Consider the following 14376-nt stretch of genomic DNA (forward strand, 5'->3'; position numbering starts at 1 on the left):
GGCTTATAATCTATTAACACTTGGCTTCCCATGAGACTGAGCCTGTTCCAAAGTTCACTCTTGCCAACCCTCTACAAGGCATTCTGATTTTTTCTTTAAACCATATTGCTCTCAGGAAATCTGTTGCCTGCAATCTGTGCACAATATACACAGGGTGTGGTTTAAAAAACATCTAAGTCGTGATTTGTAACCCACTCAGATTCACGTGGCTGTTCCTTTTACTTCTTTTTTTATAAATAGTGGTCAACACATTTCAGGGCTAATTTTGACTTCATTCAAATTGCAGATTACAATTTTGAAGCTTTCAGCATAGGGAGCCTCTACATATTTTTATAAATGATTTTTTTAGATGTAATAATAATATTAGTTAGTATACGTCAAATGCTTTGTGTTTGCCAGGCATTCAGCACACGTCATGTCACTGGATCATTACGGCAACTCTGTGAATCAAGTACTATTATGAGCCCCATTTTATGGCTGGGGAAATTCAATCTCAGAAAGGTTAAGTCACTTGCTCGAGTCAAATAAGCAGAAAGTGGCAAAGTCAGGATCTGAACTCAAGTCTGTGTCACTCGAGAGCCAGCAATCTTAGTACACAATTTGGCCTCTCTAATGGATAATACATGTTAAAATATCAGGGAGAACAATCAAGAAACTTAGCCTGCAGTTCGGGAAGAGAGAGACTTACTTTTTATTCTTGAGCTTCTTTTTGAACTTTATTTATCCTCCGTACAGATTCTATTAGTGCCTTATATTGTACATTAGTATAAAAAACTAAATTAATTTTAAATTTTAAATAAATAAAACCCTCTGATTATTTTTGCCTTTTTTTTGAATTGAAAGAATTATCACAATAGTGTCATGTCTATACCTGAGTCTCTGAGTAATCTGCAAAGTTCACATGCTCTGACATTTTTTGAAAATTTATCTCAGTAAACTGCAGATCCAATATATATTGTATTCCTATTCTAGGTACTAGACTTCATATTTCAGTTTCTGAGTTACTTTTTATTCTGAGTTAATAGGTTGGTTTTTGGACATATATATTTTCAACGAAAGTGGTATGTTTCCCTTAAGAGATTTACACTCAGATATGAATATTTTTACGTATTCATACATTGACCTCTGGAAATTCTAACACTGAGCATCCTTTAGCATTTGTGAAATAACCCTACATTACATAAGCTACCCTGTTTGTGGATCAATTAATAAAAACATAAAAGAATAATTAAAATTTTAAAATGAAAATTAATTTTACACTGATTGAGAAGTAAACATTACAATACCCTTCAGGTTTCAGAGCCTCAGAGAGCTGTATCAGTCACACTAAAAGTCACTTGGGAGAATTTCTCGGTGGCTTAGAGAGGAAAAAAATGTTTAAGTCAAGAAAACACACGTATACTAACAATGATGTATCCTTTCCAACAAATCCAAACAATGTCTACTTGTATCATCCAAAGAGCTGGTGCTTCTAAAAATTAAAACAGAAATCCCTGTTCATGCCCCATCTCATAGTCTTGGGATTTGCTTAACAGATCACCATCGGCTTGTAGTAGGAGAAATCTGTAAGCCCCCTCTACAAGGCCCCTGTCCTTTCCGTTGCTTGGTTTTATTCCCCCAAGATTCTCAGAGCAAATTTGACATTCCTTACAAATTCCCATCCTCTAGCTTTGTATTCCTGATGTTCTTGAGGGTAGCCATCGACAGTGAGTCCCACTCTAGCTGGCTGTTACAAAAACCTTTTCATTCAGAAGAAGGCAAGAGGTTTCAGCGACCGTGCACAGCCCTCTCATTCACACACTTCATAAACAACAAGACTTTGCCCAAGCCTCCCCTCTAGGAAGGTATTCCGGCTTTTTAGACACCACTTTGCAACATCGGTATCATTCCCTTCCCAAAGACCTTGCAGAAAAATTAGGGATTTCACAGCCTCGGAGAAGGGCTGGGAAAAACCGATGTCATTGCATATGGACTCATCAATTCAGTCCACATTTCAAAACAGCAGCTAACGCTTTCTTAAAACACAGACCTCAAAAATCCCTTTAGGATCGCGAGCAATTAAAAGGGAAAACATAACACCCCTTGTTCCCCACAAGACTCTGACGGATCTGAAAAATAGAACTGAATCAGAGATACAGAGGCTGGGCTCCTGGAGTAGGAAAATGGCTTGTCTCCTCTGGGCCTAATTCTTTCCTCTCAAACAGTTCCTTTTCAATTCAAGAAGCCATGCAGAGATGCCCCCTTGCAGGTTTTCATTTTTTAAAGGAAAGCCTGTCTGCCTCGCACTCGCCCCCATGATACTCACGGCAGCTGCCTTAGCTGGAATAAGTCCTCCTCCATGTCCGCGCTGCGCCAGGACGAGCCCTTTTCATGGCCCTTACATGGTGTTGGTGGATGGCTCGCGGTCGGGGTTTCAGCACCGGGGTGCTGGACAGCTCCCGCGCCGCTTCCTCCCTCGGCGGCAGCTGTTCGGGGGAGGGAGCCGCCGGGGACCAGCCCACGAGACAAAGCCGCCGCCGCCAGGAGAGTGGGCGGAGAGGAGGAGGCGGAGGGCAGAGCAGGCAGCGCGGGGAGAGGGGGCGGGGAGAGCCCTTCTGGTTAGAGGAATTTACAGGCTCTCCGTGGTTGGTGATGTTTTACTGGGTGCCTATAGGGCACACCAGCCTGTGAAATGGCTGTCGAGGTACCAATGAGCGCTCTTCGGCTGACACCGCCTCTCTAAATGTTTATTTGTAGGGATTCGTTTATGTTGTTTTCAGTTCGATATTCTTGAAACCCAGGCTGGTATAGCACAGGAAGGGAATGAAACATGTAAAGACAGTACGCACGAGTTAGGATACTGTTTATTGAGCACCTACTGCATGCCAGGCGTTGTAATAGGCACTGGGGCATATGCGAGACGACAAGTTAGGCATGTCACTGTCATCGGGGGGCTGCCAGGTCCAGTGAAATGAATCAAGAAAAAAAAAAAGTTAAATATGAGGAGGCCAAAGATCACACACTTCATTCATTCGGCAAGCATTATTGATTTCTATAGCCCTGACACCGGGGAATCAAAGATTAATAAAACCAAATCCCTGCCTTCAAAAATCCTCCCTCTCTGTTTCACCATTCCCCTCCTGCTAGAATAGCTGCCCTATTTAGAACTTAAGCTCCACAAAGGTTTGCTGATGCACCCCAAGGGCCTAGAACAATAAAACTTTATTTATGGGCACTGAAATTGGAATTTAATATCCCTCACTAAACTCAACCCCAGGGTTTTACATTGTGTGCACTCAATAAATGCTCCTTAAACTGAAAACAAACTGATCTTTCATTCAGGTGAGTAGGGATTCAGTATCTATTGTAAGCCACGGAAAGCCAGGGAAATGGTTTCTATTAGAGGTGGCAAGTTGGAGGCGCCCTGGTAGGGTGTCCAACTCATCCTGGTTTACCCAGGACCCTGAGTTTTAGCACTGGAAATTCCAGGTCCTGGGAAGCCCTGAGTCCCAGACAAATCTTGACAGTTGTTTACTCCACAACTGTAAGGTAGATCCACACAGAGATGTGTTTTGAGTAGTCTGAAGGGTTAACAAGAATACTTTAAAGATAAAGATTTAAAATTATGAAACTCTTAGAAGAAAGTACAGGAGTAGACCCTTAGGACCTTGAGTTAGGCAGTTTGGTTTCTTGGACACAATACCCAAAGCACAAGTGGCAAAAGAAAAAATTAGATACGTTGGACTATATCAAAGTTAAAAGCTTTTATGCCACAAAGGACACAATTAAGAGAGGACAACCCACGGCACGGGAGAAAATAGTTTCGAATCATATCCCCGATAAGAGACTTACTTCAAACAACATAAAGAACTCGTCCAACTCAATAATAAAAAAGACAACAACATAATTTAAAAACGGACAAATAATAACTTGAAAAAATGCTTAACATCGTTAGTCATGAGGGAAATGGAAATCAAAGTGACAAATCCCACCATGCCCACCGGAATGGCTAAAATTAAAAAGCCAGACAATAGCTAGTGTTGGTGAGCATGTGGGACCGGACATCCCCCTCATACACGGCTGCCGGGAAGGTGAAATGGGGCAGCCTCTGTGGAAAACAGTTTGGCAGTTTCTCAAAAATGGAAACACTGAGTTATCTCATGACCCCGTGATACCACTTAGAGGTATGTGCCCATAAAAAATGAAAACGCAGTGCACACAGACCTTGTGCACAAATGTTCGTGGCATCATTATTTATAATACCGAAAAGTGGAAAACAACGCAAATGTTCATCAACTGGTCATCAAATTATATGCTTAAAAAGAGCAAATTGTGGGGTAGGTAATTGCGTTTCAATAGAGCTGTTCTTTTTTTAAAAAACATAATAATTTTTTAATAATCCTAACATTTGGCTTCCAAGTTGTTCAACAGTTAAAAGGAGAGATTTCACGTACCAGGATCACAAGCTTCCTGGGGAAGAGGGAAGTTGTGTTCCTCGACCATTGGTCTGCCTTTTTCTCTGGCCACTAGCGACTGGGGCCTCCAGGCAGCCTGCCGGGCCCTATCAAGGCTGCAGTCAGCCTACAGCAAGCTTCCCACATTTAGATTCCCTCCCTGCTCTCTGGAGACTTTGGAGGCACCCCCCCCCCCCTCCGAGAACTGGGAGAACAGTACTTAGCACATAACAGGCAGTTAAAAGATCTTACAGAATTAATGTTTTCTCTGCTTTCTTAGAAATATGGTTAGGGGCGCCTGGGTGGCGCAGTCGGTTAAGCGTCCGACTTCAGCCAGGTCACGATCTCGCGGTCCGTGAGTTCGAGCCCCGCGTCGGGCTCTGGGCTGATGGCTCAGAGCCTGGAGCCTGTTTCCGATTCTGTGTCTCCCTCTCTCTCTGCCCCTCCCCCGTTCATGCTCTGTCTCTCTCTGTCCCAAAAATAAATAAACATTGAAAAAAAATTAAAAAAAAAAAAGAAATATGGTTATAGTTTTCTAAAGCAGTGGCTTTCACCTTCGCGTGTCAGTCGGTAGCCCCCCAGAGGGCTTGTTAACATGCAGATAGCTGTCCCCCACCCCCAGAGTTTCTAATCCAGCAGGTCTGGGGCAAGGCCTGAGAGTTTCCATTTTGAACAGGCTCCCCGGTTCAACACTGACTCTGTTGGTCTGGGGACCATAGTGAGCTCCCCTGTTCTAAAGTTGTATCTGGGTTAGATCATCTGCCAAGAAAAATACGACCCATGTTTGTTCAGACCTCTGATCTTTGAGACATCCTTGAGCAGATATGAATATTATAAAGGCAGTTACTTCCAGCTAACCACATTATCCATCTGTCTGGGAAATGGGGGCATGCCAAAAGCCAGATGGGTTTTATTTCACATCAGAGTAATGCATCACGATCTCTCACCTCAGATTCTTAAAACAAATCAATAGGGGCTGGAATAAAGACTGACAAGCTGCCCCTTAGCCTGAGATACTGACTATACAATTGTGTGTCGTGTACAAGTGGTTCTCCTGTCAACTGTGTGCTAAATCCTCTTACTATTATTAAGGTAATATTCCACTAGTTATAAAAATGGCCTTTAATTTTTAAAAAGGAACTTGTGGATTTAAATTCATAAATAGATTTGTATTTTTTTTTTTCTTTCTCTGAAACTGGATAAAAAACCGAAAGGGGACAATAGACCTTTGGTGGTAGATCCCTGGTCTGCTAGCCAGGCTGGTAGGGTGGCAGTTCCACCTGGAGTCATTCCCAGGTCCCTGGCATTGTGCGGGGAGCTGTTAATTACCTACTGACTTTACCCTAGGAGCCAGTAGAAAGGGAAGGCTTGGCTAGGAGGTTAAGCCCTGTTAAAAAATGTAAAGGCTTACAACTTCAAAGAGTCCCTTGGTCATCCGTCTCATTCTCCTATGAAGTACAAGATGTCTAATCTACAAGGAGAGAGGCCTGAAGAGGGCAGAGAGAACTTGTTTTTTCCTTCAATCCTGTCCTGTTTTTCTTCCTGCATTTTGGTAGGCTGGCTCAAAAGACCAACTCTAAAGCTCTCCTAATAAAACCATGATCCCTCAGACATTGCGTTGCCAGAGGGACATAAAATAAGCAAGAGGTAAATGTGAATCAGCGGGCAGGACGCCTATCGAGACCTGAGGACGAGATTATCAAGCAGAAGCAGTTCAAGGTATGAGTCAACATGGAAGAAGTGATGGGCTTTTCTCTGCAGTATTGTGACTTGTATTTTCAATCTCTTTCATTCAAAGTGGTTCCTAATTTCCCTTGTTAATTCTTCTCTTACCTATTTATTATTTAGAAACATGTTATCTCATTTCCGTCGGTTTAGTGATTTCCCAAATTTCCTTCTGTCACTGATTTCTAATTTCATTGCGTTGTGGTTGGAGAGCATACTTTGCATGGTTGCAATCTTTTTTAAGTTCACTGAGACTTACTTTATGGTCTACCATATGGTCTATCTTGGAGAATGCTCCATGTGCACTTGAGAAGCGAGTGTATTCTGCTGTTGTTGTGGGGAGTGTTCTATAGATGTCTGCTAGATATGGTTGGTCTACAGTGTTGCTCAAACTTCTCTTTCTTGGATGATTTTCTGTCTGGTTGTTCTACCCATTATTGAAAGTGGGGTATTGGAATCTCCAACTCTCCTCCTCCTCCTTCCTCTTCTCCTTCTCCTTCTTTTCCTTCTTCTCCTTCTTTTTTTAAGTAGGCTTCACACCCAGCAGAACCCAACACAGGGCTTGAACTCACCACCCGGAGATCAAGACCTGAGCTGAGATCAAGAGTCAGATGCTCAGCTGACTGAGCCATCCAGGTGCCCTTCCAACTATTATTCTTGAGTTGTCCATTTTCCCCTTCAATTCTGTCCTCTTTTTCTTCATGTATTTTGGGGCTGTGTTGTTAAGTGTGTGTATGCTTACAATTGTTATATCTTCTTGGTGGACTGACCCTTTTCGCATCATAAAATGTCTTTCTTTGTCTCTAGTAACAATTTTTTTTTGTCTTAAAGTCTATTTTGTCTCAAATTTGCATAGTCACCTCAGCTGTCTTTTGGTTACTCTTTGCATGGCAAGACTTTTCCATTCTTCTACTTTCAACCTATTTGCGTCTTTGAATCTAAAATGAAACTCTTGTAGGGGTGCCTGGGTGGCTCCGTCAGTTAAGCGTCTGACTTTGGCTCAGGTCATGATCTCACACTTCATGAGTTCGAGCCCCACATTGGGTTCTGTGCTGACAGCTCAGAGCCTGGAACCTGCCTTGGATTCTGTGTCTCCCTCTCTTTCTGCCCCTCCCCTACTCACACTTCGTCTCTGTCTCTCTCTCTCAAAAATAAATAAGCATTAAAAAATAAATAAAATGAAATGAAACTCTTGTAGACAGCATACAGTTGGATCATATTGTTTTATCCATCCTGTCAATCTCTGGATTTTAGAGAGTTTAGTCCATTTACATTTAATGTGATCACTGATCATGTAGAAAACAAATTTTGTTTTATGTCTATTTAGTTCCTCAATTCCCCCCATCATTGCCTTGTTTTGTGTTAATATATGTTTTCTAGTGTGCCGTTTTAATTCCTTTGTCATTTCCTTCACTGTATATATATTTTAGTCATTTTCTTAGTGGTTTCCTGAAGATTACCATTAACATCTCAATATATAACAATCTAGTTTGGATTAAGACCAACTTAATTTCATTATTCTACAAAAACTTTGCCCTTGTGTATCTTCATTTCTCCCACCTTTTAAGTTGTTATGATACAAATTACATCTTTTTTTTTAAAGTAGGCTCCATGCCCAGCACAGAGCCCAACATGGGGCTTGAACTCATGACCCTGAGCTCAAGACCTGAGCTGAGATCAAGAGTTGGACACTTAACTGACTGAGTCACTGAGGCACCCCACAAATTACATCTTTATGCATTGTGTGGGCACACAATGTTCAACATAGATTTATAATTATTGCTTTATGTAGTTGCCTTTTAAGTCAGAAGACAAAAATGAGTTACAAACAAAAAACACATTTTTCCATTTTTCATATTTACCTTTGAGTACCAAAGTTACCTTTGAAAGTATCTTTACAGATGCTCTTTATTTCTTCAGGTGGATTTGAATTACTAACTAGTGTCCTTTCATTTTATTTTTATTTAAAATTTTTTAACGTTTATTTATTTTTGAGAGAGACAGAGACAGAATGCGAGTGGGTTGGGGCAGAGAGAGAGGGAGACACAGAATCCGAAGCAGGCTCCAGGCTCCGAGCTGTCAGCCCAGAGCCCGACGCCGGGCTCGAACTCACGAGCTGTGAGATCGTGACCTGAGCCGAAGTCGGACGCTCAACCTACTGAGCCACCCAGGTACCCCAGTGTCCTTTCATTTTAATCTGAAAGAGTCCCTTTAGTATTTGTTGCAGGGCAAGACTGCTAGAAACAAATCTCAGTTTTTGCTTATCTGGTAATATCTTAATTTCTCCTTCATTTTTGAAGAGTAGTTTTGCCAGATGCAGAATTCTTGATCGACAGTTCTTTTTTCTTTTAGGACATTGAACATATCATCCAACTGCCTTCTGTTCCCTATGGTTTCTGATGAGAAATCAGTCGTTAATCTTTTGAGATTCCTTTTGTTTGAGAGTCACCTCTCTTTCTGCTTCCAAAATTATCTTTGTCTTTTGACAGCTTAATTATGTGTCTAGGTGTGAATCTCTTTGAATTTATCCTCCTTGGAGTTCCCTGAACTTCTTGGATGTGTAGAATTTATCCTCCTTGGAGTTCCCTGAACTTCTTGGATGTGTTTCCCATCACATTTTAGCCATCATTTTTTCAAATATTTTTTATGCCCCTTTCTTTTTCCTCTTTTCTGGGATTCCTAAGCATGTGTTACATGCTTGATGGTGTTCTATCGATCTCTAAGCCTCTGATCATTGTTCTTTCTTTATTTTTCTTTCTGTTCCTATAATGGATAATCTTGATTGATCCATTTTTGCGTTCACGTATTCTTTCTTCTGCCTGCTCAAATCTGTTGTGGAGTCCCTCTAGTGAATTTTCCATTTCAGTTATTCTTTCAAGTTCATAATTTCTATTTGATTTCCTTTTATAATTTCTATCTCTTTATTAGCGTCCTCTATTTGGTGAGACCTTGGTCTCATTCGTTCCTTGAGCTCTTTGAACCCGTGTGTAGGGAAAACCTGCACAGTTTTCCCGAATTGGGAAAAACCCAGCTCTCCTTCCAGGATTGCTCTTGTACTTTTCACACCACTACCAAACTCACCACACCTCTGTCACCAGATTTCTCATACCATGATTTCCCACACCCACCGATTCTCTGCAACACCAGCTGCATGCCTTACGATGTAACTCAATCCTGACACTGTCTACCTGGAGAGAATGTCAGATCCCACGGATGAAGGGCTCAGTCCCACAAAACTGCTGGCACCCCACTACAGATACCATCTGCAATTAGTAGGTCTCCAGGTTACCCACAGCTTCTGTTCAATTTGGCTAAGAATTGGAGGTTCCCACTAACCCCTCCTCTGGTTCACTGAATTTGCTAGAGTGGGTCACCGAACTCAGGGAAATAGTTCCTTACATTCATCAGTTTATTAAAGGATATGGATGAACAGCCAGATGAATAAATGCATAGGGTGAAATACACAGGGTGAGGACTGTGAGGGTCCCATGTGTGCAGGAACTTCTGTTCCCACAGAGCTGGGTTGGCTTTGCCAACCTGGAAGCTCTCCAAACCCCTACTTTTGGGATTTTATGGAGGCTTCTTCATATAAGCATGATCAATTATTAAGTCCTCCAGTCCCTCCTCTGGAGGATGAGGGGTAGAGCTGAAAGTTCCAAGCTTCTAATCATCCAGGAGCCATCCAGAGCCCATTCGGAATCACCTCAGTAGAACCAAAGACGCTCCTGATGCTAGTACCACTTAGGAAACTACAAAGGTTCCGGGAGCCCTGTGCCAGAAACTGGGGGCAGATGCAAACACTTTGGAAAACTACCTGGCAGTTTCTTGAGGCAACGTGTTAAGGTCTTACAGGACTATTGTTTGAACAGGAGTGGGTGACTTTGAATGCCATTCTTACTAGGGAAAAACAAAGAGAGGAATACAGTTACTGTTTGACAAGACATAAATTAACATCAAATAGGAGGAAACATACGTGATCAACCATATCCGGGTTCTAAAAGGCCTATAGAGGCTTGCTAGTTTAAGAGGGTGAATATACACAACGTACGAATTGATCGGCCATATAAATTAGATAATGATGACTGCATCTGCTAATTGCAAATTATTTTTATAAAGGACTACCTACCTAGGAAAGGTTAAATGTGGTCTTATTATGATTATTATCAGGATCTGAGGTAAGATGAGCCTAAAAGCTGAGTTTTAGGATCCCCCGGAGACTGGAGATCAACCAGGATATGAGTTACAAACGTTGCAACAATTCAGAACTATTGCAGAAAGAAAGGCAAGATTTTACATATAGTCTTCTCTTAAAAATTGCTTTTCTAACTAGAAGAAATAAATGATCAGTATAGAAATTCAGATAACATGCAAAAGCGTTCAGAAGAAAATAAAAAATACATATTACTATATACCACAAAGAGATTACCAGAATTACTACTTTGGGAGTATACCTTCCAATCATTTTGTGATGCAGGGACACCCATACATAAATATCTTTTTACAAATTTGAGATCATACTGATCCTACGATAGCTTGCTTTTTCACTTTTTTTTTTTTACAAGTTTCTAATGAACATTTTTTACCAGAAGGGATGTCAGTTTTGATACCGTTTCCCCTATGTTTTTCAGGTTTTAAATTTTTAATTATTTTTTGAATAAATAATGCATGCCCATGGTACAAAAGGACGAAAGGATGTCTTTCCCTGTCCTCAGTAACATATTTTCCTTACAAGAGGCGGGCTGTGTTCCCAGTTTCTTTATTAGCCCTATATTTACAATCACTTAATTTTTATTCTCTCTTGCAAATAACAGCATTCCATTTCATTGTCCTGCACCTCACTGTTCTCTCTCAACGTCTTGGAATCTTAGAACCTTCCTTGTCAACCCACAAAGAGCTGGCTCATTATTTCCATAGTACACAGTACTAAGCTGCGTGGGGTTCCCATAATTTTGCTGAATATTTAGATTGCTTCCAATCTTTGAGTATTAGCAATAAGGCTGCAATAAATATCCTTATTCTTGTGTGTGTACGGTACCTACTTAGGTGACAGAATACGCAGATTTTTAATTTTTCTAAGTAGTTCAAACTGTCTAGGATGGAGATAGTCATTTACTCTCCCACAGGGATGCCCAAGAGTGCCTATTTCCTCATATAGTCGACATCACTGTGTGTTATATTTTTCATGTTTCCAATCTGATATACATTCTATCAGAGAAAGGGAGAGACAGAGACAGAGAGATCAATTTTAAGGTATTGGCTCACATGATTGTGGAAATTAGCAAGCCCCAAATAGTTTGGGTGGGCCAGCAAGGTAGAGACCCAGAGAAGAGCCAGTATTGTAGTTCAAGTCTGAAGCCCATCTGCTAGCAGAATTTCCTCCTGCTTGGGGGTCATCAGTCTCTTTGTTCTCTTCAGATCTTCCACTGATTGGATGCAACCCACTTATGTTAGGAAGGGCAATCGATTTTACTCAGTCTATAGATTTAAATATTAATCTCACCCAAAAAGACTCTCACAGAAATATCCGGAATAACCAAATATCTGGGCACCAGGACCCAGCCAAGTTAACACATAAAATTAACCATCACACCCAGGGAAAAAGATGAGTTGCTTAAGTTCACGCAGCCAGCCAGATGGAAGTTTCAGTCTAGATCTAGAACCAAGGATCTCTTTATTTAAGCCCAGTTCACACCTGTAGTCTTAATATTATTAACACTACATTTGACTCCCCAAAGGGTCCGGTTTGAGCAAAGAAACCCTTTTCACCTCTACTTAACATTTAGAAATCTGAGATGATGCTTATCAACTTCATCCCATCCCCTTCTGGCCCTGGGGTCAACCCATAACTCATCTGGGGAGTTGGCTGATATGAGGCCAACTGTGTGGTCAGAGGACTTCTGGGAAAAACGACAACAGGAGAGGAGGGCAGGAGAGTGCTGGAGTGCTGTTTGAGGGAGAATTTACCCATTTTTGAGTCATTTTGTTGTTACTGTTAGGTTTTTTGTTCGGGTTTTTTTTTTGGGGGGGGGATAGTCTTATGAAGCAACCACAGCTTGTATCCTTCTGTTTTTATTTTCTCTGCCTGGAAATAAAAAGCAGGTGTTTCACACTTGTGAAAGGGTTGTCTTGTTTTTCCAGAACAGGCATGTAGACCCAAAGCCAAGGAGAAAAGACACCAAATGCTACATAATCTACCTTGAGAGAGTTGCCAACCAAACCCAGCCATTTGTGCCAGTCCTGCCCTCAGGGTTTATTAAGAGGTGTTGGGTCAGTGTGGCTTTTGAGGAGAGGGGCACTGAGGTCTCTACTAATGAGAGTACTCCAAGGAAAAGTCTGTGTCAAACCCTGTATCAAGTTGTAAAGGCTGGAATGGAATTCAATACCTTGTTAAAATCAATCAATCAATCAGTCAGTCAATCAGTTAATTAATTTAGAGAGCAGGGGAAGGGCAGAGAGAGAGGGAGAGCCCCAACACGGGGGCTCGATTTCACAAACTGGAAATCATGACCTGAACCGAAATCAAGAGTTAGATGCTCCACTGACTGAGCCACCCAGGCGCCCCTCAATGCTCTTTTCATAGTCTACCTATGTGATAGGAAAATACAGCACGATAACTTTTTAAAAATACTGAAAAGGCTCTCGTTTGGATTCCAGATCTTTCTTGTGGCTTTGTGTGACAACGCGATCACAATTTCTGAAGTCTGCTTTCTGAGACACAGGGGAGGGTAGGAGAGAAAGTGGGAAAGGTATTCAGAGCTAGACTCCTCTCTCTCCGGGTCACTCCCTCCTCCGGAGTCTGGGAGAAGACTTTTGAATCACGTTTGAGTTTTAAATAAGAAAATAAACAGGACAGTGATTTAAATATTGAAATGAGATGGCAGTGGCTACAAAGTTGCGTTATTTAGCGACCTACTCCTTGGTGTCAAAGGAGCGAGACTGACTGTAACAGGTGGGGGCAGTTGGGAAAACACCGCTTGGGGTTTTTATCCCGTGGAGGTTAGGATCTCAAATAAGCCATTTACCTGCAAAACAATCCCAGCAGCTGAAAGATGCCTAAGGCTCTGACAGATGACCTTGTGATCTCCCAGGATGCTGCAAATCCTTGATCTGCCTGATGGATGTGAGAGCGGGCACTGCCTGGTTTCTGGGAGCAGTGTTATCAACATAAATTAGTAATTTGTCTTTATTTTTAAGAACTTCTATTAGTCAATGACAGCCGGAGCCATGCTGGTCAGATGAGCAGCGGGGGTCAGGCTTCAGGCATTGTTAACTTCATGGAATGAGGAGTACAGATCTTCCTTGACCTGTGATGCGGTTATGTTGCCCTAAACCCATCATAGGTGGAAAATATCCAAAGTCAAAAATGCATTTAATGCACCGACCCTACTGAACATCACAGCTTAGCCTAGCCTACGTTAAATGGACTCAGAACGCTTACGTGAGCCTACAGTTGGGCAAAATCATTTGGGAGTCTTGGGATTTTAAAACTTTTCTCACTCTTGGTCAGTGGTTGCTAGGGCTGAAGGTGGGCGGAAAACTGGACTACAAAGGGACAGGAGGTAATTTTGTGTGTGTGTGGGGGGGGGAGGTTGTGGGAAGGTTCTATATCATGGTATCAATTGTAGTAGTGGTTACATGATTATGCATTTGCCAAAATTCACAAAACCAAATATAGTTGAGTCTTACTGTATACATTATACTTAATTTAAAAGGAACCCGACTATTTCTCAATTTTAATTTGTAATAGCATAAGCATAGTTAGATATAACCCACATAAACAAAAGCTCTCAATTTTTTTTTCAAGTTCAATTAATTTTTAAGTATACCAAGGGGTCCTGAGACCAAAAACTTTGAGAACCACTGAGCTAAAGCATTGATTTCTGTACTAAAGCAGGCGCCATCACTTGCTCTGGAGTTGGAGAAAGTGATTAAAAGGGAGGGCACACATTCTCTCTGGCTCTAATGCTGAAAAGCTGTGTTGTCCAATGTGGTAGCCACTGGCCATGAGCAGCTATGGAGCGCATGAAAAAGGAGCTGGTTCAAATTAAGATGTACTTAGACAAAAAAAAAAAAAAACAAAAAAAAAAAAGTAAATTATCTCATTAATAATGCTTACAAAGAAATGACAATATCTTGGACATATCGGGTCAAGTAAAAGCTATTGCTAAAATTAATTTCAGGGGCGGGCGGGGAAAAAAAGAAAAATAAAATTAATTGG

General features: G+C 41.4%; 1 protein-coding gene across 1 annotated transcript in view; it reads right to left on the reverse strand.

The window, feature by feature from the left end:
• The window catches only part of LOC122470340 (SV2 related protein), a 77760-nt gene extending 75132 nt beyond the window's left edge, over positions 1–2628 (reverse strand). The window contains exon 1 of the mRNA XM_043557825.1: positions 2306–2628. Within this exon, the coding sequence (XP_043413760.1) occupies positions 2306–2340 (35 nt within the window). The 5' untranslated portion in view covers positions 2341–2628. The remainder of the gene's footprint in view (positions 1–2305) is intronic.
• Positions 2629–14376: the final 11748 nt, after the last annotated feature.

The sequence above is a fragment of the Prionailurus bengalensis genome, chromosome D3 (genome assembly GCF_016509475.1).
Source record: "Prionailurus bengalensis isolate Pbe53 chromosome D3, Fcat_Pben_1.1_paternal_pri, whole genome shotgun sequence".
NCBI classification, from domain to species: Eukaryota; Metazoa; Chordata; class Mammalia; order Carnivora; family Felidae; genus Prionailurus; species Prionailurus bengalensis.